This window comes from Papio anubis, chromosome 6 (assembly GCF_008728515.1).
Source record: "Papio anubis isolate 15944 chromosome 6, Panubis1.0, whole genome shotgun sequence".
Classification (NCBI taxonomy): Eukaryota; Metazoa; Chordata; class Mammalia; order Primates; family Cercopithecidae; genus Papio; species Papio anubis.
Window position 1 is genome coordinate 424778 of NC_044981.1, and position 27273 is coordinate 452050.

General features: G+C 41.4%; 1 protein-coding gene across 8 annotated transcripts in view; it reads right to left on the bottom strand.

Annotated features, from left to right (window-relative positions):
- EXOC2 (exocyst complex component 2) overlaps nucleotides 1-27273 on the bottom strand; it is a 200665-nt gene that overhangs the window by 89110 nt on the left and 84282 nt on the right. For all 8 annotated transcript variants that reach the window (XM_021936926.2, XM_021936925.2, XM_003896943.5 and 5 more), the window contains 5 exons: nucleotides 24529-24609; nucleotides 15825-15970; nucleotides 15605-15686; nucleotides 14721-14823; nucleotides 9161-9279 (listed from right to left, as the gene is read on the bottom strand). In XM_021936926.2, coding sequence (XP_021792618.2) covers nucleotides 9161-9279; nucleotides 14721-14823; nucleotides 15605-15686; nucleotides 15825-15970; nucleotides 24529-24609 — 531 coding nt within the window. The remainder of the gene's footprint in view (nucleotides 1-9160; nucleotides 9280-14720; nucleotides 14824-15604; nucleotides 15687-15824; nucleotides 15971-24528; nucleotides 24610-27273) is intronic.

Here is a 27273-nt window from a genome sequence, read left to right on the forward strand (position 1 = left end):
TCACAGGCTCCAGGCAGCATTTCGCATGTGCATTTCCATATCATTCAAAGCAAGAGTTCAAAAAAGGAAATGTAAATTAAAAGCAAAACTACAGGTATAAACTTTGAGGAAGCATTTATTAGCTACCATTGGCTAGTTACGCAAGAATCATATATTTGTAATAAGTAAGCTGGATAACTGAATAATCAAAACGAAATGTATGCTTTTGTTAAAGTCCTATGTCTTTTAGTAGTTTCATATAGATTTACATGCAGAAAAATGCTTAGAATATATAAAGGAATTACAAAACTGACAGAATACAGAACAAAAATACTCATCATAATCAGTATTTTTAAATTACCAAGTAAAGTTAGTATTCAACGTGTGTTTGACATTCATCATCAAACATTTTTTTCTGTGAAGGACGGGGACAAGTTTAGACGTGAAATGACTTCCGGCTACCAGAAGTCTTCTTCCAGATGCACAGTAAGCCAGGGCAGTAGAAAAGAACCAGCTGCTACAATCACAAATTGAAAAGGGCCTTTTCACATGGCCTTTTTGGCCTGTCTGATCTAAAAAAGATAGATTATTCATTGTAAGGTGAATAGAATCTATTATAAAACAGGAGAAACAGAAAAAAGAGACCTTAATCCAACTTTTTCCTGTGATATTCAACAGCTGTTACTTTACTGCACGGGGATCTACAAATGAGTGGTGTGCTATTCCAAAAGAAATCAAATTCTCAAATCCCAGGTTACTGACTTAAAAAAAAACTGCTTAATTATTACAAGTATTAATTATTACTCTTAATTTTAATTTGGAAGATAAATTGCTTTCAAATTAGAGTTTAAATCAAATCATTATGTAAAATGATTATGTAAACACTTGCTGATCTGCACTCTGGTCATTACAACTGTTTACACAAACTTATGCTATTCACAAATAACAATAACAGTTTCCAATGATATGCGTTTCAAGTCTAAGTTGTGGCATATTAAATATCACCTGGGTTTTTTTCTTTCTCTGAAACAGTGACAAAAGGAAAAGGAAAATCAGAGCACTGGCTTGCTGGAGGGAAGATCATTTTGATTGCAATCATAAACCGGTACTCTTCTTCCACTTCCCTCTCCTGAATCTACTTTCTCACTGTGTGCATATACACGGTAGACAGAGTATAGCTTATACATCTTAAAGCAGGTAAATAAAACCCCACTAAGCATTTCATCTTCTAAAGACAATTCTGAAAAACTCTGTCATCGCAGCATGCAAACGAACAAGTGCACAGCAGAAGTCTCCCCTGGAGGTCAGCCCACTGGCAGCTGCACACAGCTCACAAAGACACCACCCAAGCGCTGAGCTGCAGGGAGGGAAGATGGACATAAACCAGCATCTCGTATCTGTACTTGCTGCAGTTGTGCCTTTCCTTTTTTTAAACCAACCTCTCTCATCCTGGGTTCATGCTGTGATAAATATTCAGGAGAGAAACAATTTTTTAGATCTCTAGAAAACTGACTCCACAAAAAAAGAAGCTTCCTAACGTATAACTTCATTGTAACTTTAAAATTAAAATTATAATTTTGTTAAAAGATTTAGCATATATACAACAATACACTTATACTGACTTTTTACCTATGAACATATTTGTATGGTTCCATAGAAAATTCAGTGAATCTGCTAATGGTTTCCTAAGGGAGGTTCTAATTTAATGTCGCATACAGGAATATGCGAAAAGTTTAATTATACTATGTAAATTCAAAATCATAAATTGTAATAATATGATTTATGCACGTATGTTATGAGCTTGTGTTGAAAATACGGACTTTGTGTACCTTAAGGTTCTTGGAGTAACATAAATGTTTTTATTTCTTTCAGCAAGTAATTAATACTCCAGTGAGTGCTAGACGTTACTAAGAGGGTGGATACTTAGCACAGCCTGTTCTTCAGTTTTCTTTCTGTAGTATCACAGCCCCACCACTGTGATAACTCAAACCGCTCAAGATGGGACATATCGTGTCTACATTTTCAGAGAGAACCTGAGCCAGGTACAAATGTCTTTTCCTCTGCTCTGTGGCTGTTCTGGAGAACTTACTGCTTACCTAACACTCTGGCTCATATTCTAAATGTTGCCTATTGAACCCTAATTCTAATTATGTCCTTTTGAGAAGTTCTAATTAAGTACCTCTCTGAAAGAAGGGAATGCTTACTCTGAGTTGCCTGATGCCTTTTCCCTTAAGTTATCAGACATAGCCAGCATATATTTTAACTCACATTCAGAACAAAGAAAAAAACACCTTTGAAGACCACCTTTAAAAATCCTGTTTGTGAATGTCAGTAGGGGGTTAACCAAAGGCTTTTCCTGGCAGGAAACCTCTGAAGACTCAGTCTAATTTTGGACCTATTTCACAGGAATTTTAAGAGACGGGTGACACTCTTATAAGGTAGTAAAAGTTTAACATGTACAACAATTCAGAACACAAGGCTGCTTTGAACACAGGGGAAGAGAAGCAACATGATTAACCTGTTCAGCCCGGAAAAACACAATAAACTCTTCCATCAGTATTTCAAAGGTTTCAAGATGAGTTTTTAACATATTAACCTTAGTTTGCTCTTGTTTCTCCCATCTTTTTTCACCCTTAGAAAAACCTAAAAGATCATATTTGGGCTACAGAGTTGCCCAGATATGATGGGCAGAGGCATGTGGAGCGTCTGGAGGTCAAGGCCCAGGAGTGTGTAAGGTGCAAGGGTTAGCTCCCGTCCTGTCTTCGTGCTATGCTCCGAAGGGCACCGTCTGCTAGCACCAGTGTATATTATTACTACAAAAACGAGTCCAGAGAACGATGTAATGCAGGACTCATAGGAATATCAACCGTATGGCAAACTCTGCTGCCAAATGCTTCATCTACAAAAGGATCTTTCTTGGAAAAAGGTAGCTTTGTATGTAGGACTGCTGTCTCTGAAAATCTATCACCATCTTTGCTCATAAAATTTTCTCCGAATACCACAGGGCTACATACAATTAACTTTTTTTTTTTTTCCCCAAACCACCAAAGTGAAAAGTAAAAGTCTTTGCGCTTTAAAAAAGCAGACTTAAAAAAATATTTATATGTTAGATTTCTTAGATTCATGCACAAAGACCACATTTACTTTAAAAAGACATCAAGAATTATTTTTCTGTTTAAAATATTTATAGTCTACCCATTTAAAACTGCATTTCATTTCACAAAGCTATTCTTGTTCTTATCCATTGTTCTGCTGGTGGATTTACTTAAACAAGTTTACAGTGTTAGTAGTCTAAGTACTGACATTATAATAAAGGAACTACTTAAAACTTGCTTTCTTTATATTGGAATGTAGTAAGCTTTCATTTTAAAAGCTGGCTCCTGAGAAAACCCGCATAAAAACAATGTAGTTTTACAACAAAGTACCAGATAAAATGTAGGCAGTCCTTTTATGGCAAATCATTTCTAAGCTATTTCTTACTTTAGTAATTGCCTTTTCAAATGCTCCAGCCTTCAGTGGACAGCTATAATCAATTCAAGGAAACAGCAGGTGCCACGCAAACAAGTAAGTACTCTGTTACCAAGCACTGGGCATCAGAAAAGAACCAGACACACTCCAATCAAGAGAGAGGTGGCATCCGCTGCAGGCTGCTGGCTCTGCAACTTTACATCCAACTTACTTGCCATGAGTTCCTCTGGCTCTGATGGGGGCACGGTGGGCCTTCCCGGGACAGCCTTGCATTTCCCAGGATCCCTCCTGGGGTACTGGATGCTCTCTCACTCATCTCCATTTTCTTAACTTGCTCATTCTCAGAGCATTTATTTACACTGCATATATAATTTTAGGAGTGAGTGATGAGGTCTACGTAAAATTTCCTTAATAGAATTCACCTATGTATAGCAAAATAGCATAGAAGTAATAAAGACCAGAAGCACTTCATTTAGCTTGGCTAGTTTCAGGCGCAGCTCTTCACGAATCCCCAAGTACCAGCCAGCCTTCCCTCACCAGGGGAATGCTCATCGGCTCTGACTCCAGTGAGAAATCCTGCTCGAGGCAGTATTTGCTCCAACAACGAAACAGAGGGAGGTGTTCAGTCACCTATTTCCCTAAAACTCACCGGTCTGGAGGGAGTGTGATCAGGTGAGAGGGGGAGATCTGGACGCTCACTAGTCCCATCCCTACTCAGGATACAGAGGACGAGGGTCTGTCCCCTGGCTTCTATGAGATACCTTTGTCACACGCGAAATAGATCTAAAGTCACCCACAAAACGACAGTTTCCCAGATTTCTTCCCCATCTAAAATGTCACAATCATGAGAGGATGCTCAAAAGAAATTCCAAATAATATTTAGTGGGCCTCCCCCCGTATTACCTTACATTTATGTTACATATAATGAGGACAATGATAAAATATCCACCAAGGGTCCCTTGTCAACAACAGTTGTAGATTACATAAAAGAAAATTTGTGTGTATTCCCAGCAAACGTATAATTCAGGCAAATATTTTATATAAACACATGCACACATATACATATACAGATACAATGACATTGCCTGTCGCCCAGGCTGGAGTGCAGTGGCACGATCTCAGCTCACTGCAAGCTCCGCCTCCCGGGTTCACGCCATTCTCCTGCCTCAGCCTCCTGAGTAGCTGGGACTACAGGCGCTGCCACCACGCCTGGCTAATTTTTTCTATTTTTAGTAGAGACGGGGTTTCACCGTGTTCGCCAGGATGGCCTCGATCTCCTGACCTCGTGATCCACCTGCCTCAGCTTCCCAAAGTGGTGGGATTACAGGCGTGAGCCACCACGCCCGGCTGTAGATATGTGTATATTAAAGTTAACGTGTGCAATGACATACGCATATAAAAATGATAACAAACGGAAAAATACCGAAGTGCAAACTGGCCAAAGCACCCTCTATTTCACTAATGGCGAATTCTCCTTCCATTCGAGGAAACATTCTGTCTCCATCTATGCCGCATCTCACTTACCATTTGCCTATGCACTGAGTATCAGCTCAAAGGCAATGGTATCAATGCACTCAGAAAGATACCAAAGAAATTAAACTTTCTGAATTTGAAATTGGAGTATTTCATATTTAAAAAGTATTCATATTTTAAGTAATGGTCATGGTATTTTGGCTACAGTTTTTAAAAAGAATCCTTATTTCTAAGAATTATATACTGAATTAATTATGGATAAAATGATGTGATCTGTTTTAGAATAATCCAGAGTGAGGAAGGGGAGAGAAGCAGGTAAGACTGGCTATGAGTTGATAAAATGAGACTGGCTATGAGTTGGTAACTGCTGAAGTCAGGGTGAGTACATGGGGTATTGTTACATTATCCTTTCTGCTTTTAAATATATGTGGGATTTTCCAAAATTTAATAGTGAAAATCACTTCTGACCTAAGTTCAAAAAACCACCCCAATTTTCCAGTTAAAAGGCTCTCATGTGCTAGAATTACCTACATTTAGATTAGCAGTGTTTACTGACAATGACACAGGGAACAGTTAAGCATGTTCTGAATGTCAAAAGAAAAAATAAAATGTGAATTTAAGACATTTATATTGTACTGACATTAAAATTGTAAAGTTCAAAGAGTTGTAAGGAATTGTTTCTCCTTTTCTTTTTTTTTTGAGATGGGAGTCTTGCTCTGTTGCCCAGGCTGGAGTGTAGTGGTATGATCTTGGCTCACCATAACCTCTGCCTCCTGGGTTCAAGTGATTCTCCTGCCTCAGCCTCCTGAGTAGCTGGGCCTATAGGCACGTGCCACCATGCCTGGCTAATTTTTGTATTTTTCAGTAGAGATGGCGTTTCCCTACGTTGGCCAGGCTGGTCTCAAACTCCTGACCTTGTGATCCACCTCCCTCAGCCTACCAAAGTGTTGGGATTACAGGCGTGAGCCACCGCACCGGCCCTCCACTTTCTAATGAAAAGATGAAGTAAAGCAAGTAACCTGAGGCACTGCTCCCATTTCATGCACATTCTTTCAATTATTTCCCAAGTGATGAACAAGGTACACAACAAGCTTGCTCAGAGTGAGTTACACAAAAGCTTCTGTCACCTTTTCTTTTTCCAAAATGCTGACTTCAAGCAATTTAGAATGAATATATATAGCAGTACATTAAGACGTCAGGGAAGGGAAGATGAAGGCGTGTTTCCCTCTATCTCTGAGAAAGATTCAGACCTTTGGTGATGGATATTTAGGTAAAGAAATGACAAGATAGATGAAATTTTCTGGAATTTTTCCAATTATGTTGTCTTCATAAATTACACACATATTCCAGAAATTCAAATATTTTCATACCAAATTATGTATTCAGATTAAGTAGGAAAATCCTGGTCAGACCACACATCCTACCTGTACCCAGTGAATATGGTGACTGCATTCATCACCGCCTTTGCTGGAGAGCAGTGACATTTGTTGGGCACCTGAAAGTGTCTGGAACGCTTCTCAGTGCCTATCTAGGGAAGTGACTGTCGTCGTTTAGGTTCAACTGAGATTTCACCTCCTCTAGGAGACTTCCCTGGACTTCCCCTCAACCAGACTGCACCCTCCTGTCACACATTTTCATAAATTCTGTACTCCCCACTTCCTCACACTTTTCACTATCCCGACCGAATACATGCCTACGTGATTTTTTAGGTGATGTGTTTCTCACTAGACGACAAGCTCCAAGAGGCCAGCTCGCACTGCACTTCCTGCTCCAGGCACGGCACCCAGCGCCCTGGTGATCAGCCCTGGCTGCACCTGAACCACCTGGGAGCTTGAAAATGCCTACGCCTGGGCTCCAGCCACACAGACTAGAATGTGCTTGGCACGGAGGGAAGGGGTAAGGCCAAGAATTGAGAATTGGTTGTTAAAAACCCCAGTGGACTCTGATGGGTCCTTAAGGTTGTGAGCTCTGCCGAACAGAGTAGACTCAAAAATTATTAGTGGAATCAACAGAGAAATAAATATGTAAGGTTCTCTAAATATTCCCAAAGACTACAGACTGTGTGTAACATTTGCTGTCATTTTCACTTGCTAAAAAATCTAAAATAATTAATAACATTAATGGGGATGTTGACATGGCTTCAGCAGAGATATTTGGGTTTTCTTAAATATCAAGACTAGAAAAAATGGAATCAGAGCTGGAAAGTCCTCAAACCCAAGCCAACTAATTCATGACAAAACTATGCTAGAAATAAACAATGGCGACCTCTCCATTGTACTTCCTTCTCTGCCAAGACTGCTCTCCTGTTACAGCTCCGAATCCTCCCAGGGACCTGATGAGGACCACTACCCTCCTTACGTCACCCAGTTAGGGGCTCAGGCCACTGACCCTGCGTTTGCCAGAGTCACCACCAACAGCCTGAGAGCAATCACAAGGATGTTTCTTTCACCTTCTGCTTCGTCTCAGGGATTTTGCTGACCACTCCCTTCCGTGTTTCCCTCCTGCCATGACCACCCTCCTTCGTTCCCCTCACAGGCTTCTCTTCCTCTACCAGTCCCTTAAACGTTACTTGTCAGGACTCTTTCCTGGGTTTGCTTCTTTTTTCATCTTCCTGGGTAAATGCGTGAGTTCCAAGGGACCACCTGTACGCCCACCGTGCTCAAATTTCTCAGGCTCTAAATCCAACTACTTTCATCTCTACTTCCATGTCAGATAACCCCAAGTCAAGCTGTCCAAACAAACGGGCAGAATCGCTTTTCTCCCCCATGGTCCCTAACTCAATGGCACCACCACCCTAACTGGCTGCCAGTCAGCCATCTGGATATCACTGCTCATCCCTCCTCCTCTTCACTCGTCCATCATCCAGCCCTATCAATTCTATTCCTGAACGGCCCTAGAGTCCGTGCTCTTCCTCACATGCCCACCACCTCCACACTAGGTGGGGTGCCTGTCTCCTCACCAGCTTCGCTGCTCTGGACTTGCTCCCTCTCATCCACCCACCACGGACGGCCAGAGTCGTCATCTTTTCAAAAGTAAGTCTGAGCTGGTCTTCCCCCAATCCACTGGCCGCCGCTTAAAATCCGCCACCGACTCCCCAGCGCACTCCGGGCGAAGTCTGAACTTGTCACGGGGCCAAGAAAGTTTGTCTCCTCACTCCACCTCCACGCTCTAAGCTCCAGGCACACAGGATTCAGAGGGCTTTTCGTGCTTGTAACCTGTGTACATTCTCCCTTCCTGGAACAGTCTTAAATACCTTCCTCCTCTATTTCAACTGGCCAATGCAGAGAGCCTTCTGATCTCAAAAGAGATGTCACTTCCTTCAGCTCTCAGAACGTCACTCCCCTGACCTCAAAACCCGGGATCAGAGGCTCCTCCTAAGCACTCCGATGTCACTGGGAACTTCCCCAGTCATAGGAAACAGCACATCATATTCTAACAGCTGGCTAGTTCCCTGTCTCCCCTACTACTTTGTGAGCTTGCATGAGCCAGGCCCTTGTCTGTTGTCCTGACTACTGTGACTTTAGCACCCAACAGTGTCTGCAGCATAGCAGGCATTCAATATACTCAATATTCTTCAAATGACAGCATACAAACAAAAGCCAATAAACCTGCATGCAAACAGACCTTTGACTTCTCTCCCCCAGCTTCCCTCAGGGCCGCCACACAGGTGGCCCCTTTCTCAGGCAGAGGTGGCTAGTAGGCACTTTTCATCCTTCCAGTTCTAATATGGAGGCTTTTCTGAGACAGTCCCACACCAGCCATCTAAAGCATTCTCCTCAGTCACTCCCTTTTGGAACATCCTGATTTTCTTTTTTCTTTTCCTCACCTGTCCCAGCATTTGTTTGGTTAGTTATATGCCTCGTGGCTTTCCCTTCCTCCAGCAGTAACTCCGGGAGGCAGTGGCTCCGTCTTGCTAGCACTGGGTGCAGCGCACGGCACACAGCAGGACTCAACATACACGTGGCGAAACGATGTACAGACTGGCAGTTACCAAAGACCGATGTCACTTCCTCAGCATCACACTGCCTGTCCCGAAACGCCAACACTGCCCATCAACCACAAAGCAGACACGATACAAGAGCTGTCCCTTTTCATCAGTACAATGCTAACCAGTGGCCAAAAAACCCACAAAAGAAACAAAAGACGATCGGTAGTCATTGCCTTCTTCATTAAAACATTCCCAAAATGTATTTAAATGACATGAAGGAATCACATAATACACTGGAAGAGAAATCCTTGCCTTTCAGGTCTTTCACGTAGCCCTCTTTGCAGCTGTGCATGAGCTGCAGGATCCACTTGTGCTGGGCTCCGATGCATTGCCACGCAGGGTCACCAGGGGTATGAAGGTCAGACAGGTACCTGAAAAAGCAAGTCCAAGGTTGAGGCCAAAGGGAAATGCTGGCATATTTTAAAATCATTACTTTTTAAAGGCTACAATTATATCAATTAGTCTTGTCCCCTATCAAAGATTAGTCTTTAATATTTAGTTCTCAATGAAATATATTCAAATTTCTTAGCTAAGTGAGATGGCTCCTGCTTGTAATCCCAGCACTTTGGGAGGCTGAGGTGGGTGATCACCTGAGGTCAGGAGTTTGAGACCAGCCTGGCCAATGTGCTGCAACCCCGTCACTACTAAAAATACAAAAATTAGCAAAGGGTGTTGGTGTGCGCCTGTAATCCCAGCTACTCGGGCGGCTGAGGCGGGAGAATCGCTTGAACCCAACAGGCAGAGGTTGCAGTGAGCGGAGATCTCACTGCACCGCAGCCTGGGCGACAGAGCGAGACGCCATCTCAAAACAAACAAACAAACAAACAAGCAAACAAACAAAAAATAAATAAATAGCAGAGCTTAAAATTTTTTTTCATATCATAAATGAAAAAACTATTAAGAACAGCTCTCTGTAAAAAGACAAGGACGATTTGCAGTGATCCATCTACTCGATGGGCATTTCTCTTTATATTTACATTTAGCTCACAGAGTTTTTCTACTGAGTTCAGAGTCATTACATTGGACACAGGTGGGGGCCAGCAGACACTGGGCAAATAGTTTTCAAATCGCAGCTTGTTAATTCCTTTCTGATACGAAACACGGCCACGAGATGGCAGCATGGCACCGCTTCTAGCGACACGAGGGCCAACCGAACTGTGAGGAGATTTGGAGTCAACTCACCTCTAAAGTCCACACTCATGACTGAGAAAATATTTCCCTAGAAAATACAGTATAGTTCGATGCTTTTCTTAGTTCCTAAATATTCTTAAAATATTTCAAGTCTTTGTATATAAAACACCCAAACCCATAGAGACCATTTAAATATATTTCAACAGAAAAACTTCTGTCAAATATTATTTAAGATTTGGCCCTCAGCCCTCACAAAATATAAAATATAGCAAGCTAAATCCAATTAAATCAACTCCAAGAACATGTCCAAATGAATTTATTGTCTTACAACTGTTGTTAAGCCATATGCCGTCCTTTGTCTCTGGTCTAGAGGTTTCTGTTCAGTGGCAAATGTCATCAATGGCTCCAGGCTGACCTGGGGCCAGACCTCAGTCCCTCAGGGGTGTGCCCACGCTTCCAGCCCATTCCTCCAGTGGTGAGCATGTGTTACTCAGGTATCTCAATCAGCAGCCAATCAGAGGAGAAACAAATCCACTTTGTAATATGTTAGCAACAAATAAAATGCTGAGAACACTGACATTCCCAGCGGACGGGGAGGGCCTGGGTGCTGTGGGGAGCTGGATATCCAGGCATCTGCAGAGGGGCCGCACTCAGGCTGCCCAGAGGTGGCCAAGAAGTGCCATCTCCTCCCTGTGACCACCGGCAGCTGCAAACAGGGTGTGTTTCTGTGTGGAGAAAGTGGCGGTTCAATTAGAAGAAAGAGCTTTGCCCAGATTAAGAAGTCACCAGGGCTCCTCTTCGTAAATAAGAAGAGCATCCTGAGGAAAAAACTACCATCTAACCAGTTACATTTAAGAAGAGCGTCCTGAGGAAAAACTACAATCTAACCAGTTCCATTTAGCTTGGCACAGGGGGTTCATTTCAGATTCCAAAGTCCAATCTGATTCTTTCTCTCACACAGGCTTTCTTCTTCTATTACCTGAACGGTAAACACAACAAATAGTACGTTGTGTCTCTTCTCCCCGAAGAAGTGATTCTGTGCTTTCCTGCTGGGGATAATACATTTCAGTTCTCCCTAAATAGGCTTGTTTCGCCTCCAAACACCTCTGCAATGCTTTCTCCCAACACTTCCACTCACGTAGCCCTCCGATTCGGTATTAGCAGTAAAATACAGAGATATTCTTTTAGGGACGGTGTTCCTTTTAATGTTAAATTACTCAACAGGAATGTAGACAGTTCAGTACAAGGGTTCCTTTTCCAGGAGTACAGCTAGAGGAACCAATAAGCTTTGCTTAGTAACTTTTTACATTAGACGTCTCTTTAAAATGTTGACTGTGTCCTTGCAAAACTTAGTAACAAAAGACTTTTTCTATCATCTTATTAACGGGCACTAAGGTAAAGGAGTTTATAAGAGTTTTACAAAGCAAGATAAAGTTGTTCTCTTAGAAATTCTAGACTCAGTTCAAAAGTATGACAACTTGTGCTGGGCTCTTCAAATAAGTTTCTTGTTTACTTTTAGGATGCAGCTAAAAATAAGTTCCATTTCAAAGCTCTTTGTTTAGAGCGATACATGTTACCGCCATTTCTTTTAAAACTGCATATTAAGAACACTTTTTAAAAAGGCTTTTTAGATTAAAAAGCAATGTAAAGAATGTTAATTATGATGAACACAGGCTCAGTATTTTAAAATTTAAGAATTAAGAAAGTTTTTAGTCATATTCTGACATGATCTTCTCACAGCTACACTGCTGTGGAAAGGGATATGCAGAGCTTTGCTTCCTGCCAGCATCAAGGCAGAAATAAGGAGAGGGAGAAGAACTGGGAAGGTTTAAATTAGATAAAATAGTGAACAATGTTGGAAACAATTGTGAACAATAGTAAGACAATATAGTGGTAATCTGATTTTCCCTTCTACTGTGCATAATTTGAACTATGTAAGAAAATGAATACATTTTTGTTCATGATAAAGCTATCTCTATTCCTACTTGATGTTCACGAATTTCAAAGTCCAACAGGTATTTGACCCGGTTCTGATCTTATTTTTCTATTTCTTAGTGACTAAACATTTAATTTAAAAAGGCAACGATTGCTCAGTATTTTCTCAAAGCATCATAAAATAATCATTAAAAAATACATAAATTATTGTTGACTTGTTTATATTTTTGCTCTTTTGCCTTTAAGATGACAGGAAAAATAGTAGTTAAAAGGCTACTTAAAAGAATCTTTTTTGGCACCACCACCTTTTAAAGGATATCCAGTAAGTTACATAGTCATAAGAACTGCACGAGTTATCCATTCACATGGTGACTCACAACATAAAGAATCTGTACACTCAGTAAGAGTTAACACATTACTATAGGCAAGTTTAAAATAACAAGTGTAAACAGGTCAGAAATACACAAAGCACACACAGCGAAGGAGCAGAGCAGGAAGCAGCAGCCTCAGGACGTCTGACGCTACCCAGCTGCGTGTCCTGGACGCGACGCTCAGCCTCCCTGGAACTCTGTAGCTTTCTAGGTAGAAAATAGAGCAGTGGGATAACTAACGTGTAGTTTATTTCCAGCTTTAAATTTCGAGGATTCCACAAACCAGGAAAAACCCCACATACATTCGTTCTTATGAAGGCAGCTTAGAGAGAAGCAAGGGTAGGCTCTGAAGCCAAACAGGCATCCCGTCCCCCTAGTCACTGTGTGTGCTGGGCAAGCTTCGGTGTTTTCATCTGTCCAATGGGCACCACACAAGCGTCCTTTCGTGGTGGTGATCAGGATTAGAGAGGACACGAAGAACACATCCCACATGGTGCCTGAGCACGCCGCACACGTGCAGGGGTGGCAGCCTGCAATCACAGTGCCCTCTCTTTATCCCACCGCCAGTGCCTCTGCTGGCTTCCTCCTGGGCAATACTAGTATGCTGCCAGGGACGACAGCTCATACTCCCGCCGTACGCCTCGTCACTAGGACACAGGTCCAGGTGCGGATCCTTTCCCTGTTCACAACTGCACACACAGCAGCTTTCAGGCCAGACCCTCTTTCAGAGACAGTCTTTTCTTTTCAGAGACAGGATCTTGCTGTCACCCAGGCTCGAGTGCAGTGGTACAATTACATCTCACTGCAGCGTCAAACTCCTGGGCTCCTCAAGAGATCCTACTGCCTCAGCCTCCTGAGTAGCTGGGACGACAGGCGTGCATCCCCACATCTGGCTCACTGTTGATTTTTTGCAGAGACCAGGTGCTGCTATGTTGCCCAGGCTAGTCTTGAACTCTTAGACTCAAGCAATCCTTCTACTTTGGCCTCCCAAAGTGCTGGGATCACAGGTCTGGGCCACCGTGCCTATTCCTGAGACATTATTTTCAAAAATCACACGGGACCACAGATAAATTCATAAATACAGAGTCTACTGTCATTTTACAGCCACTGGATACTCAGTCAATGTCACTAATTCAAGGGGAAAAACCATTAAGTTTGGAAAATAAGTTATTCTGAGAACAAAGGCCAAACTCAAAAACTCCTAGCAGAAAATGAGGTTAGTATTTTTAATCACAGATATAAAAACCTTAAAATTTATACGCTTTATCTCCAAATCCTGACATAAACTACATGCATATAAAATTTATGGACTACTTTGTATGTGCCGGGGGAGGTATTAAATCCTTAAATGTATTTCTGATTATCTCTGCAACTACCCTGGGATGCAGATTTGATTACCATGTGCATTTCACAGATGAAGAAACTGAAAAACAGAACTCAAGTCAGTTGCCCAAAGTTAACAGCTAGTTCCCATTATGTGGTACTGTTTCGCTCTAAGGCCTTCTCTTCATATCCTGTGAAATTCACCTCTCTTAATATTACTGCAATTTTTTTTTTGAGACGGAGTCTCACTCTGTTGCCCAGGCTGGGAGTGCAGTGGCGTGAGATCTCGGCTCACTGCAACCTCCGCCTCCCGGGTTCAAGGGATTCTCCTGCCTCAGCCCCCTGAGTAGCTGGGATTACAGGCACACAGCACCATGCCCAGCTGGTTTTTGTATTTTCAGTAGAGATGGGGTTTCACCACGTTGGTCAGGCTGGTCTCGAACTCCTGACCTAGTGATTCGCCCGCCTCGACCTCCCAAAGTGCTGTGCTGGGATTACAGGCATGAGCCACCGTGCCTGGCCCAATATTACTACAATTTTTTAAAAAGTATGCTCACTTGGTGACTTTATTTCTCTCTCACTGACCACTAAAGGCTTGGAAATCAGAAAGCTATTCCAGGCTAAAACCTTCCAGAACTTACTCTACTGTTAAGCAGCAGCACATCTTGTGGCGTAACGCACTTCCCACCCAGTGTGTGGCAGTGTTCTGCTTTCAGCCACGCAGGGAGCCCCTCTTCACAGCATACGGGCACCCACACCATCCCCCTAGGCGAGGTACCCCTTGCTCAGCAGGAGGAAGAGGTTGAGACTACTTTTCCTTTCCCGAAAATGGCAGTTGTCTTAAAAAGTAACTCCATAACTACTCCCAAATCTATTAGTATTCTAAAGAATTCTGATGTCCTACACCAGACACCTCTAAATTTCTGCTATTTGTCTTCCCCTTCACCGTTTCATAATCTCCTAAAGTCCCTCAAGTTAGCCTTAAGGTTACATGATACATCCAGTACCAAACAGATACAAATGATTCAGCAAAATGTTTGCAGAAGATTTACCTTATGTAACGCTTCTGGTCATGTAAGGTTGATGGTGTCTCAAGCAATTTATCCAGAAGTAATTCTCTCAAAGCTTCAATCCTTGTTTCTACTTCAGCATAATCTATTTAAAAAGAAAAGAATACACAAGATTTACAGAATGAAAATTTAAAATCAAATTTCAGAAAGCAGAATAGTAGTTGCTTTAGTGGGGTGAGGGCTGACTAACACAGAGGCACCAGGGCCCTGTCTACAGTCATCAGGACACTGCCTCAGGTGTAGGTTACAAGGGTGATTGTATTCGTCAAAACTCACTGACCTCTAACATGTAAGGTCTGCACACTTCACTGTATGTATATTTTACCACAATAAAACACTAAATTTAGTTTTCTGAGTCCCTACAGATTTCATTTTTAAATTTAATAAAGCCCTGTGATATTTCTCCTGGTGGATCAGGCTTTAACCAAAAAGCATTTTAAACTTTTATATTTTTCTGTAACTCTGGCATTGGAAATAATTTCAAAAGATGTTGAGTTTCCTTTAAATGAGTTAAGAATTCATAAGTCTATTGGTCTCTCTGAAGATGGGAAGATTAAAATGTAGGTTTCCATCTCTATAAAATACTTGTCATTGATTCTTTCCAGTAAACTAAGACTCTTTAATAGCATTGCGGTTAACAAATGGCAAAGAATGTCTCAGGCTAACAACCTAGTCACGGTTGCTCATTTTCACTACGTATCAAATAAGAAAAGTCATCCTGTTATTTCTGAAGTAATGTTTTACATTTTAAAGAGAGCCTCATATAAACAAAAACTAAAACTCATATAACATTCTTTGCAGAACACACTCCACATTCTTCCTATAAAAGGAAAGTAGAAGATCTAAAAGTAATAAATGAATCTTACATTTCTTGAAAACTTGCACCTCCGTTTTCCCAAAAAGTGACTTGGCCTTTTCATAATCATTAATAACCACATCATAATCACCCTTTAAAATAAAGAAACATTTTGAAAACTGTCATTAAAGCAAAATGAAGACATTTGGTTAATATAAAAAACATCTTTAAAAATCTTAAAAATGTATGACATCTATAACCATATGTACATAAATAAATATGTACTCTACCTTTTGAATATTCCTTTCAATATTTAGAGGAAGGTTGAAAAGAAACTTAAATCGCTGAAGCACATTGAGTGCATTTCTAGTGGAATCTGCCTTGTCTTTCCGACCTAGTACTTCTTGAAACAATGTGTCCGCAGTATTACTTGCTCCTGTTTTAAAGGGAGGAAAGGAAACTGAGATGAAAGCTGATTTTCATCAGAAAATGTGTAACTGGGCACTAGAAACAAAATGTGAAGACTGCTATTGTAGTTTTACATGAAAACTCAACAGACTGTTTTAAGGTTAGGGTCTCTTTTATGGTTTGCTAAAATAAAATTTCCATTTTGCCTAAGTCTTTTCATATGTTAAGAATGGTATCCAATATAAAAACAACCATATTTACCATGCCCAAATAAATTCTCTACTGTGAACCTACATTTATTTTCGTTATTCTTCTAAATGTTGTAGCCATTATGGGCCCTGAGGTTATTTCAGAACTTCATACAATAGGGTAAAACACATACATATGCATGTGTGTGCACACACATGTACATTAGCTAAACTCTGTGGACTCAATATCTACACATGGGATAATAAACAAAACAAGAAAATCATTTTCAGAAAAGTTGCTCAAAAGAAATATTTAAAACGAATTCTATTTCTTGGCAGAATTATCTCTACGTAGCAGGCAAAGAAAATTACGTAAGTAATTTACAAATGACAAACGTGAAGGCAGCATCATATTTCTTAAATCAGTAATTCTTGTAAAAGTATACATGAGCTGCACATTTCCTAGGTTTTTTTTTTAATTTTTACCTAAAAGACCTCAAACTATATGAATTGCTGTAATGAAAGAGTTGCTTTATCTAAAGCAAAATTTGCTGTGTACAAAAATAGTTTAAATTTTGCAACTTGTGAATTAGTTTTAATTAACCACAACGAAAGGAGAGAAAAAAGATAAACTGCTTTCGGTTGTTTGATCGCTGCTTGTAAAAAGTTTCTGCACTATCTGGTCTAGTGACTATACTTTAAGCAAAGATGAAAAACTTGCCTCAGTCTCACTGGGTGGCTCGCATGCAATATTCTCTAGTGCACACCGTGGGTGGCCTCATCCTGTTAAAAGTCATCTTTGTAACATGATTGTTTTATCTAAATAATGTTTAAATTCTGTTGAAATTTTAAAGGCCTGATATAAAAGCTTTGTTTTGTCAGGATAACTGTTGTCACCACACGCTATTTAATGCAGAATACTACATTTCTACTATAAGATGAGAAAAAATATATTTCCTTCTTGCCACCATACCACATACTGGAGGCTGAATTAGGATTTCAAATCTGGTCGGGCTAAAACTTTCTGTGGTCAAATAAAATTATTTTAAAGTATTTATCATTTAAAAAATACAAATTTCATGAATTGAGGCTCATAAATGAATAGGTATGTATAGGAGCCTGAATCTTTTTAAAAGGTTAATTACTTATATGTTAGATTTGGATGTTAAATCACCAAGCACTGTGTTTTTACATTTTTTATTAGTTTTTAGTATAATGAAATTTGAGGCTAAAAGTATGAGTTCAAAATTAGATTTTTCTCATCTTATTTTTAAAGTTGTAAAATATTATCAACTAATAATTTTAACTCCTCTAAAAAGTATGAAAACAGGTACAGGAAGAAAACCCACTTATAATTAAATAAAACAGAGACAGAGAGAAAAATTTATGTGTGAAAAATTATAAACTATAAAATTATAAGTTTATGCCAAAATTTATGTGCTTATATGTTGAGAATTTTAATTTATACTGAGAAATAAGTTACTGAGAACTTATAAGTTATGAGATTATAATATTTAATTTAGAGATAACTTCTGTCTATAAATTATTGTTCTGTTGTAAATTTTATTGTATTCACAATAAAACTGAAGTTCCTAACTCTGATTATTAGATAATATATTCAGTAACAAAATACATTTAGATAATATATTCAGTAATAAAATACATGAGGGCAGTGAAACCAAGATTTGTGCAAATAGAGAAAAATCACCAGTAGCTCACAAAATGCATTTTACGTCTTTCTCCTCTAGGGCTACTAATAAGACAACAAAATTATGAAAGAAAAGGGGTGCTCTTCACACGTGAGGCTAATGTCACAGATAATGCCACCAGGAAGGCATCAACAAAGGTCATCCCATAAAAACCCCCGTGTGCTAATCTACACACATTCTCACACCAAGAACACCCAATTTTAAGGCAGCTGGTAGGGGTCTGAACATCAGTGTCCAGCCACAGAGTAAGTCTAACTGGAGTGGATGGCCATGACTCTGGCCTCAGAGGCTGCAGAGCAAATCCTGATCTACGTTTGGCAGCCTTGGGCAAACGAAGGTCTGGAACTTGGTCCTTTCTCCTCACCCAAAGATGGTCTCCAACACCAGTGAATTTGGACAATGCCTCTCACTGTCTCAGTCACACAGGAACTGCAAGAACTAACAGCAATGCTGTTGTGAACGCAGCGTGGCTGCCACCTGTGCAGTCGGGTCTGTGGAGCAGAAAAATTTTCCTACGGTGCAAGATGGGAAGTAAAGTCCAGCCAGCATTACACCCCAATCAGTGGAACTCATACCTGCCCAGTGATCTTACATCCTTAACAAGGGAACAAGCATTTTTACATGTGCCAGGAACTCCTGTCGTCTAGAAGACCTAGTCCTGTAATTCTAATGGTATCTTATAATTTCAAGCATGTTTATTTAAAGTAAATATTATGCTTTCTCTTATTTCAAAGTGACCATTTGGTCCTTTCCTTGGTACTGACACTGGAGACAGACCACGGAAGTGATTTCTAACCTGCTCTCTGCTTGATGGGAATGGAGAGGTCAGAGGCAGGATAGAAGGAACGCCCCTCACCGGCTGCCCCACCCACGACAGCGCAACGTATCCCAGGAAGAAGCAAGTTGAATGAGATTAGGAAGCGAAACATCAGGGCGCCTGGAAAATGAGGGTAACTCTAAAATGTACAAATTCACAAAGAGACTTAACTACCTCAATTTCAACAGACTAGAAAATGACTACATAGGCTGTTGGCTCTACCATAATGATGCTACACGGACAAGATCCTTAACAGCACGGAAAGCCTGTTCCCAGCACCACGCCCGACCCTCTATGTGCAGTATCCGGAACTGGAACCTGGGCGAGGAGGAAGAGCTGACGGCAGCACGGGCCCTTCTCAAAAGCAGCTGCCAGCATCTCTTCATCTCCAAGTTGAGCTGGCAGCTTGAAACCAACTCCAATGGGAGTATTTACACCTTGGAAATTGGGAAATGCTAATATTAGGGCTAATTTTCTTCCTTTCTTTCCTTTCTTTCTTTCTCTCTCTGGCTCTCTCTGTCTCTCTCTCTCTCCACTTCCGCCTCCTCTTCCTCTTCTTCTTTTTTTTTTTTTGAATGCCCGTTGTGAAATATTTGCTGGCCAGCCACTGAGTAAATGTCAGTTTCTTTTCCACATCCTGGCCCTTCTGGATATTCCCTAGTGTTCCAAATCCTTAGCTTTCTTCTTTCATTTTGCACGTAGTACTTGGGTTAAATCATTCAATCCTGTTTGTTCAACGACCATCTTCATGCTGGTGACTCCCAAATCTGTGTTTCAAGATGTGTCTGCGAGCGTTAAGACCAATCCTTAAAAATATTTTCACTAGACATACAATAATGACAGCTAATCATGACATGAAGCACTGATGCTATGCCAGGTGCGATTCTAAAACCCTCCTGTGTATTAGTTGACCTGCACATGGCTATGTCGCTGTAAGACAGGCACTGTTTTTACCCCCGTTTTATGTTGGAGGCAACTGAGGCACAGGGGTTCTACAACTTGCCCAGCGTGACGCAGTGGGACACAGGAAGAGCCAGCAAGAACGCCATCGGCACGCCCCTCAGGAATCTCAAATTCAACGTGCTGTAAGTTGAACTGAATGTTCTCATCTCCATGCCTCTCCTTATGCCCCAAACATGCTCCTTCATCCATCTGAGGCCGGACATCTGTAAGTCACCAACGACTACTTCCTTTTCCCTGTGTAACACATCAAACCTTCCCTGTCCCTTCCCCTTTCTCACCTGCCACTTGCTCTACCTTCATTAGCAGCCACGTCACCCTTACATTACTTTATTCCACTACTACACACATGACTGCTGACACGGCGTAACATGCACACATGACTGCTGACACGGCGTAACATGCCTACCATCCACTTCTGGCTGTTCCCTTCTTGCCTCTGACGTACCTCCCTTCTCATCCATTCCCTACACAGATGGCAGACTGCTCTTTAAAAATCTCCTATCGTTCCGTTATTGAAACTCCTTCGATGGCTCACTATTTGTCTTGAGAATAAAGACAGATTCCACACTACTGCACAGCAAGTTGGTCAGGGGCAGACCCCGTCTACCCTGAGGCCACACCTCTCCTATCTGCACATAGCCACACTGGACCCTGCTTCCTGGGCTACGGCCTATCTCTGCTCTGAACTCACGCGCTGGCCCTGCTGGGACATTCCTGCCCCCCTCCACTCAGCTGCCCACCGCCAGCCTCTGCTTGTCCGGCTACTTCCTGCTCCTCTCTTAAGGTTCCTGTAACCTCCCCTGGTATTCTCTGCACTCAACTTTTTGGCTGGCTTCCCCTTTTGTGGGCTTTAGCCACAGCTGAGGACTCCCACCAGAGCAGTATTATCACACCATCATCTGATCACCTGAATATGTGTGTGTATCTTCCATTCAGCCATAATCTCCAGAGGTAAAGCACACGTTTTATTTTTATATCCCTAGGATAAAGCAAACGTGCTCGATAAATGCTTACAGATAAATGCCTGACTAAAAGTTGCTGCGTGAATCGATGACCAGTGTCTTACTACTCAGAGAGGCGGGACAACACCCCACGGGCAGGCCTTGCTTTGCACAGCGTGCAGGACTGTGACAGCGGCTGTGCGAGCTAAAACACAGCAAGAGCATCTGATCATCAATGGGAAGATCGCACTTGTTCTGTGATACCCAGAAATTTTTGTTCAAACATTAAAAACTCACTATTGTTGCTTATGAACGAATAACAAAAATTTTTGAAGTACAAAGAATATTTAATATACAATTTAAAGCATCAGAAACATTTAAAATTAAAATGCTATATTTCTTTGTAGAAAAACTGATCAAGAGTGTTTGCCTTCTTTTTTGTTGTAAAATTTACAATATGAATCAAGCCTCTTTTCTATGCTCTGACAGATTATCCTGCTCCTTTCTAACTATGAATCAACTTCTGATGTTTTTTCCTTTGCACCGTCCACATCATGAAACATCTCTGAGGTTCTCTGAGCAGTACTTCTTTGAGACATCTCTTGCTTTTCTTCACACTTTCTCACCTATGTTGGTAAGCTCCCCTCCACCAAGTTACTCTTGAGTTTCAAACAGCAGCAGGGCCTACATCCCCACAGCCAGCTTCTGTCACTCTCCATTTGTTGGATTTGCATTTCACTTCCAGTGTTAGAGCTTTCTGGTTTTGGACACACTTTCATTTTTATCGACCAATCCCTTCCCGATCAACCATTTGTTGTAAAATGTCAGTAGGGTTTCTCACTGGGAGATAAGGAGGCAGCACAACTGCGCACTTTGCTGTCTGCTGAGAACTGGTAACAGACGTACAGTGGCCATCTCCGGTGGCCTGGAAGGAGGCAGTGTGGCCGATCATCTACAGCACCTGTCATTACACAGCAACCTGTGAATTAAAGAGCTGGAGGGAACCGTACTTTATGCAGCTATGGTGACTGCCCTGTGGGAACTGCAGTTCTGGTGTTGCTGGGGAATGGCTGTTATGAACTGAACCGCGATGACCGAAACCTGTGCCTATCAAAACCACACACACAGCACGGCCTGCCTGCAGTTCAAAGCACAAGTCTGGAGCCAGAGTTCTGGCTATAAATTGCAGCTCTGCTGCTTCCTATTTATATAACCTTACGTGGCTCAATTAATCTTCTGGGCTTTAGTTTTGTCATCAATAAGGTGAAGATAATAGCACAAACCTCAAAGGGTTGTTGTGAGGACTAAATATACGTAGATAGTTTCGAGCAACACCTGCCTTGCAGTAAGCCCTCCACAAGCGTGAGCCATGACTGCCACAGCTACTACTACAAATACTTACACAGCATGTCTACACCTGCACTGTCTAACACAGGAACTACCAGCCACACGGGACTATTTCAATTTAAAGCTGAATTAATTAAAATTAAATAAGAATTTAAAATTCAGTTCCTCAGTTGTACCAGTCGCACTGGAAGCTCAGCAGCCACATGTTCATCACTGCAGAAATTCTACTGAACAATATGCTGTTCTATATACTGGAAACAGGTAAGAACACAGAGTTGAATATGTGAATGTGATATAAATAAACTGATAGTCCTCACTGGCTTGAAATCAAGAAAAAGTTATTAAGTTCAAACACAAACATGAGAAACACACACCATGAAAACAAAAAACAATTTCTGTTTTTTTAACAATTTCAAAAAAAGTGTCAAAACCGATAAACTCTGAATAAATGACCTAAGTTTCTTGCAGCCAACAGTATCCTTTAGAAACTTATCTTAAAAGTCAGAAAGATTGCCCAACTGACAAAAAAAAAAAAACTTTAAAAAAAAGTAAAGTAGCATCCATATACATTAGTATATAATTATACGTAAGGTGAAAAGCATTAGTAATAATTTAAGCGAACTAAGTTACGCTCGTACTCATTTATTCTTTCCTTCCTTTCTAAAATAAAATAAATTCGGTTCAACAGAACTGACTGAATTTTTGTGACTTTAATTCTGTGTTTTCACCAGTTCTGCAGCACTGAAGTCCCCGATAACGACAGACCCGCCTGGGCAGGACTCTCTGGGGGCCAGAGCTGCGTCCCCTCCGGCTCTGCTCCCAGGCTGGCTTAGCACGGAACCTGACACAACCGGAGTTAAATAAACGTTTGTCAAGTTGGCCTCAACTAGGAAAAACATATCCTAGGACAGCAAACATCAACATCATGTTGTTAAAAAATGTTTCTGGAAAAGGGGGAATTGTTATAAAGAAAGGTATTTTAGGGAAATTTTAATACCAAAAAGTCCTGACGAATGGTCTCATAAAGAAGTGGCCATTTATATTAAGCTGAACTTTATCCAAAAAGAGCAAACTTCAATAGAAAGTTAACATGACGCTTTTCTGGAAAAAAAATGCATGGCTATAAAGGAATATATGGAAAAAGGTAATTTTTAATACCCCAAGTCCCAAGGGACGATTTCTCAAACTACTCCTTTAAAGAAAAAAAAATCGCATTACCATACTACGCTAAGCCTAACACATGAAACAGACCCTAGAATTTCCCAAACCTGACAAGGGTCTCCTCTGATACCATGATATACTTACTATGTCAACTGGCCCTATAAGCCACCTTTTAAAAATTACTGAAGTAAACGTGTTTTTTATACAGATATCATAGTGTGATAACTTCTCCAGGGCAAACAACATCCTTGAGTAGAAAAGATCCTTTCAAGACCTTAAAATCTCTAACTACGCTAACACAGAAACAGCTTCAATGAGCTTTCGAGTTGAATTCAGAATATCTTCATTTTAACAAAATTGGTGACTTGGTTCTCAAAGATAAAAACAAGGGAAAATCTCAAGGCAATTAAATAATAATAATCAGAGGAAAAAAAATTAAGTGCTGTTAAATTCCTAAATTTAGAATGATATCCAAGTACTCAAACGCTACTACCAAGAGAACACTTCTTTCTAGAAAATGCTTTCTCTTAGGGATCACTCAGGTTTGTGAAAAGATATTCACATAAAGGCTCAGAACGTTTCACCCATGGGACTAACTTAAGCTGGAAGCGCAAAACTAGCTTCACATCACAGCCTTACGTTCATAGAATCTTTAAAGATCTGGTGTGAGGCTTCTTCATTTTTCCAATTAATCTTAACTCTACTTCATGATGAAATCATATGTTGTATTTAAAAATAAGGAGATTCCTATGGGCATTCCTATCACATGTAAACTATAGGTGTGAAAAGATTTATTTTAAGTGATTTATTTTTAAGCCAGTAATGTCATAGTAAGGATTAATTCATCTGATCAGTTTCTTCTGGGCTGGGACCTAGGATGTCAGAAAACGGATAGACCAGGAAGGTGGACAGAACTCAAAACTTTGCACATAGCCATTTTCCCTGGGCCTATAATTTTTACAAAATATCTCAGATTTAGACACATTCTTAAATAGCCAGCGGCCTTAAATTCTTTTTCGGAAAAAGGCAAGGTATACACAAATAAATGGCCCCTAAGAATCTGTTACTCTCACGGCTGAGGTTATTTGCATTAACGCTGGGAGACACCTGATGGCGGCTCCTCCAGGTTGCTGGTCAGTGACAATCCTGGCTACTGCTTCAGTGCTTTCCTAGCTTTGAAGATGCTGTTTATATGCTGGTCGGTTTTATGGTAGGAAACTTTATTCCTCAAGAAGTGGACTGTTTTCAAATTATGATTTCTCATAAATAAAATGCAAGCAGAAACAGAACATTCATTTTCAATGTTTCTATTCCCCTTTGTGTTCATTAAATCATTACCATTTAGAAATAAATACTAAAATGCAACTTACTGCCTTATCCCGTGATATCAGGTCCAAGAACTAATTTTAAAGCATGTTATAAAGTCCATAAATAGTTATGGGTAGTAGCACAAAACTTACTGTTCAGAACATTCTCCAGTTTCTGCGTCATGGATCCTTCTACTTTTTCCGTTCCATCTGCTTCTAGTTTTTGATGGATGGCTAGGAAAAAAAAAAAAAAAAATCTAGTTAAAACGTAGGCCATTTTAATGGGTGAAGATACATTAAATCAAAATGCTATTTTTAAACAGCTTTTTTAAATGGTCACAGTATTTTCACTGCTGGAAAGGAGTAAAACCATGCTGCGCTGTACAAGGCACCCAGCAGACACCGGTCTACGCTATTCACAGTTTACCACCATTAGAATAGTACCTAACACAATCATCTGTCTTCGAGACCAAGCGGTAAAAACAGCTGAACTGAAAAAGAAAAGGGAGACTTGAGGCCTCCTGGGTCTCACTACTACAGGTTGAATATCTCCAATCCGAAAATCCAAAATGCTCCAAAATCTGAAACTTGAAGCACTCACATGACAGTCAAAGGAAATGTTCATTGGAGCACTTCCCATTTCAGATGTTCAGATTTGGGATGTCCAACCAATAACTATGTCATGCGAATATTTAAAAATCTGAAACACTGCTGGGTCCCAGGCATTTCAGATAATTGGTCAGAAAACTCTGAGTACTCAAATGCACCACGCACACACACTCAATGTCTGCTAACGTCTCTCTCTCTGCTCCTTTTAATTAGTTTTTAATTATGATCCTGTTATTTTTCATCTTTTTTTTCTTTCAGTAAGCCACCTCAAATTTTCTTTGAAATTCTAAAATAAACAGACTGCTCCTCTATCAAAGAAACACATTCAGAGAAAAAAGGAATACATTTGGGGAAAACCCAGCTACTGTAGTTGAATGAGTTGGGCTGACTCAGAGGGAGGAGAAAGTAATTTCTGTCACGTTTCAGAATTTGAACTGTGTGGTAACAGTGACATAAAATGTTCCTACAGACCAAAGTGGAAACTGGGGTTCAACTCACTAAGTGAAATGGAAAGGAACGTCCTTCCCGATCTGTAAGGAGAGGAGTCAGGCTATGCCTAAGTACTAGAAAGCAAAACCGGAAAGACTTCCATGCTGTGCGTGTGCAGATCTGCTCTTCCGTGTGTGTGCGGATCCGCTCTCCCTCCTGAGTGTGCAGATCCGCTCTCCTGTGTGTGTGCAGATCCGCTCTCCCTCCTGTGTGTGTGTCACATGGATCCGCTCTCCCTCCACTGTGGCTGTGCAGATCCGCTCTCTCCCTCCTGTGTGTGCAGATCCGCTCTCCCTCCTGTGTGTGCGGTCATTTCTCACTGCTGTGTGTCTTGGATCAAAACTCTCCCCTCCTGTGTGTGTGTGTGCAGATCGGCTCCTCCCTCCTGTGTGTGCAGATCCATCTCCCTCCCTGTAGTATGCGGGATCGGCTCTCCCCCTCCTGTGTGTGCAGATCCAGGCTCTCCCTGTGTGTGTGCAGATCCGCTCTCCCACTACTGTGTGTGGTTGATGACAGATCCATCTCCTCTTCCTGTGTCCCGAATCCATTCTCCCTCCTGTGTTACCGTCCACTCCCTCCACCTTCATTCCACTATTGTCCTGTGTGCGGATCCATTCCTCCCCTGTGTGCAGATCCATTCTCCTGTGTGTGTGCAGATCCATTCTCCCTCTGTGTGTGGTAATGTGGATCCGCTCTCCCTCACCATGTGTGTGTGCCGGGTCAAACCTCCCCCCTGCTTGTTGTGTAACATTTTTAGATCGCTCTCCCTCCTGTGTGTGCAGATCCGCTCTCCTGTGTGTGTGCGGATCCGCTCTCCCCCCTGTGTGTGTGTGTGCGGATCCGCTCTCCCTCCTGTGTGTGTGTGTGCGGATCCGCTCTCCCTCCTGTGTGTGTGTGTGCAGATCCGCTCTCCCTCCTGTGTGTGTGTGTGCAGATCTGCTCTCCCCCGTGTGTGTGTGTGCAGATCCGCTCTCCCTCCTGTGTGTCCAGATCCGCTCTCCCTCCTCTGTGTGTGTGTGCGGATCCGCTCTCCCCCCTGTGTGTGTGCAGATCCGCTCTTGTGTGTGTGCGGATCCGCTCTCCCTCCTGTGTGTGTGCAGATCCGCTCTCCCTCTTGGTTTAAGTGCTGCTGTGACGCTCTGCCAGTCCTGGCGAGGAGGACACCGGGACTCACTGAGCAGGTGCCGTGCTGAGATGTCACACCCCACAGCAGCTCCACGGGTTGCTGTCTGAGTCAAAATCAGCATTAAAGGGAATCATGTAGCCACGTTTTCTGATATTGACAAAACCCATCACTGATGAGCAGGTCAAGGTGAGGTGACCCCGGACCCCTGGCTCAGTTTACAGCCCTTTTTGTTGACAGACTAACCTCCTCCACCCGTCTCCCCCACAGCAGAGTCACTGTCAAACTGTCAGCCAAGCATGAGGACTGAGAGACACTGGCATCTGATAAAGGCAATCCTATTTTCCAGAAAATTAAACCAAATAACCCAATGTCTGGTTCACTTGACCTTTTATTTTCTCTGAAAACAGTTTTAAGTAGAATAACTCAGTAAGCAACTTGGTACATGATCATAGGTTTGTTATTGTTTCTAATCTATTAAAACTTAAATATGTGAAGCAGTTGAACATTATAAGTTTGTACTTGAGAAAACAAAAAAAGTATGTATAACAGCACTTCTTAAAGAAAAATCAAGGTTATAGAAAGACTATTAGTTCACTACGATTATTTGATCATTTTAATGCTCAAATAAGATGTAGATGTCAAATTTGCAATTGAAATAAAAAATTCATAATACC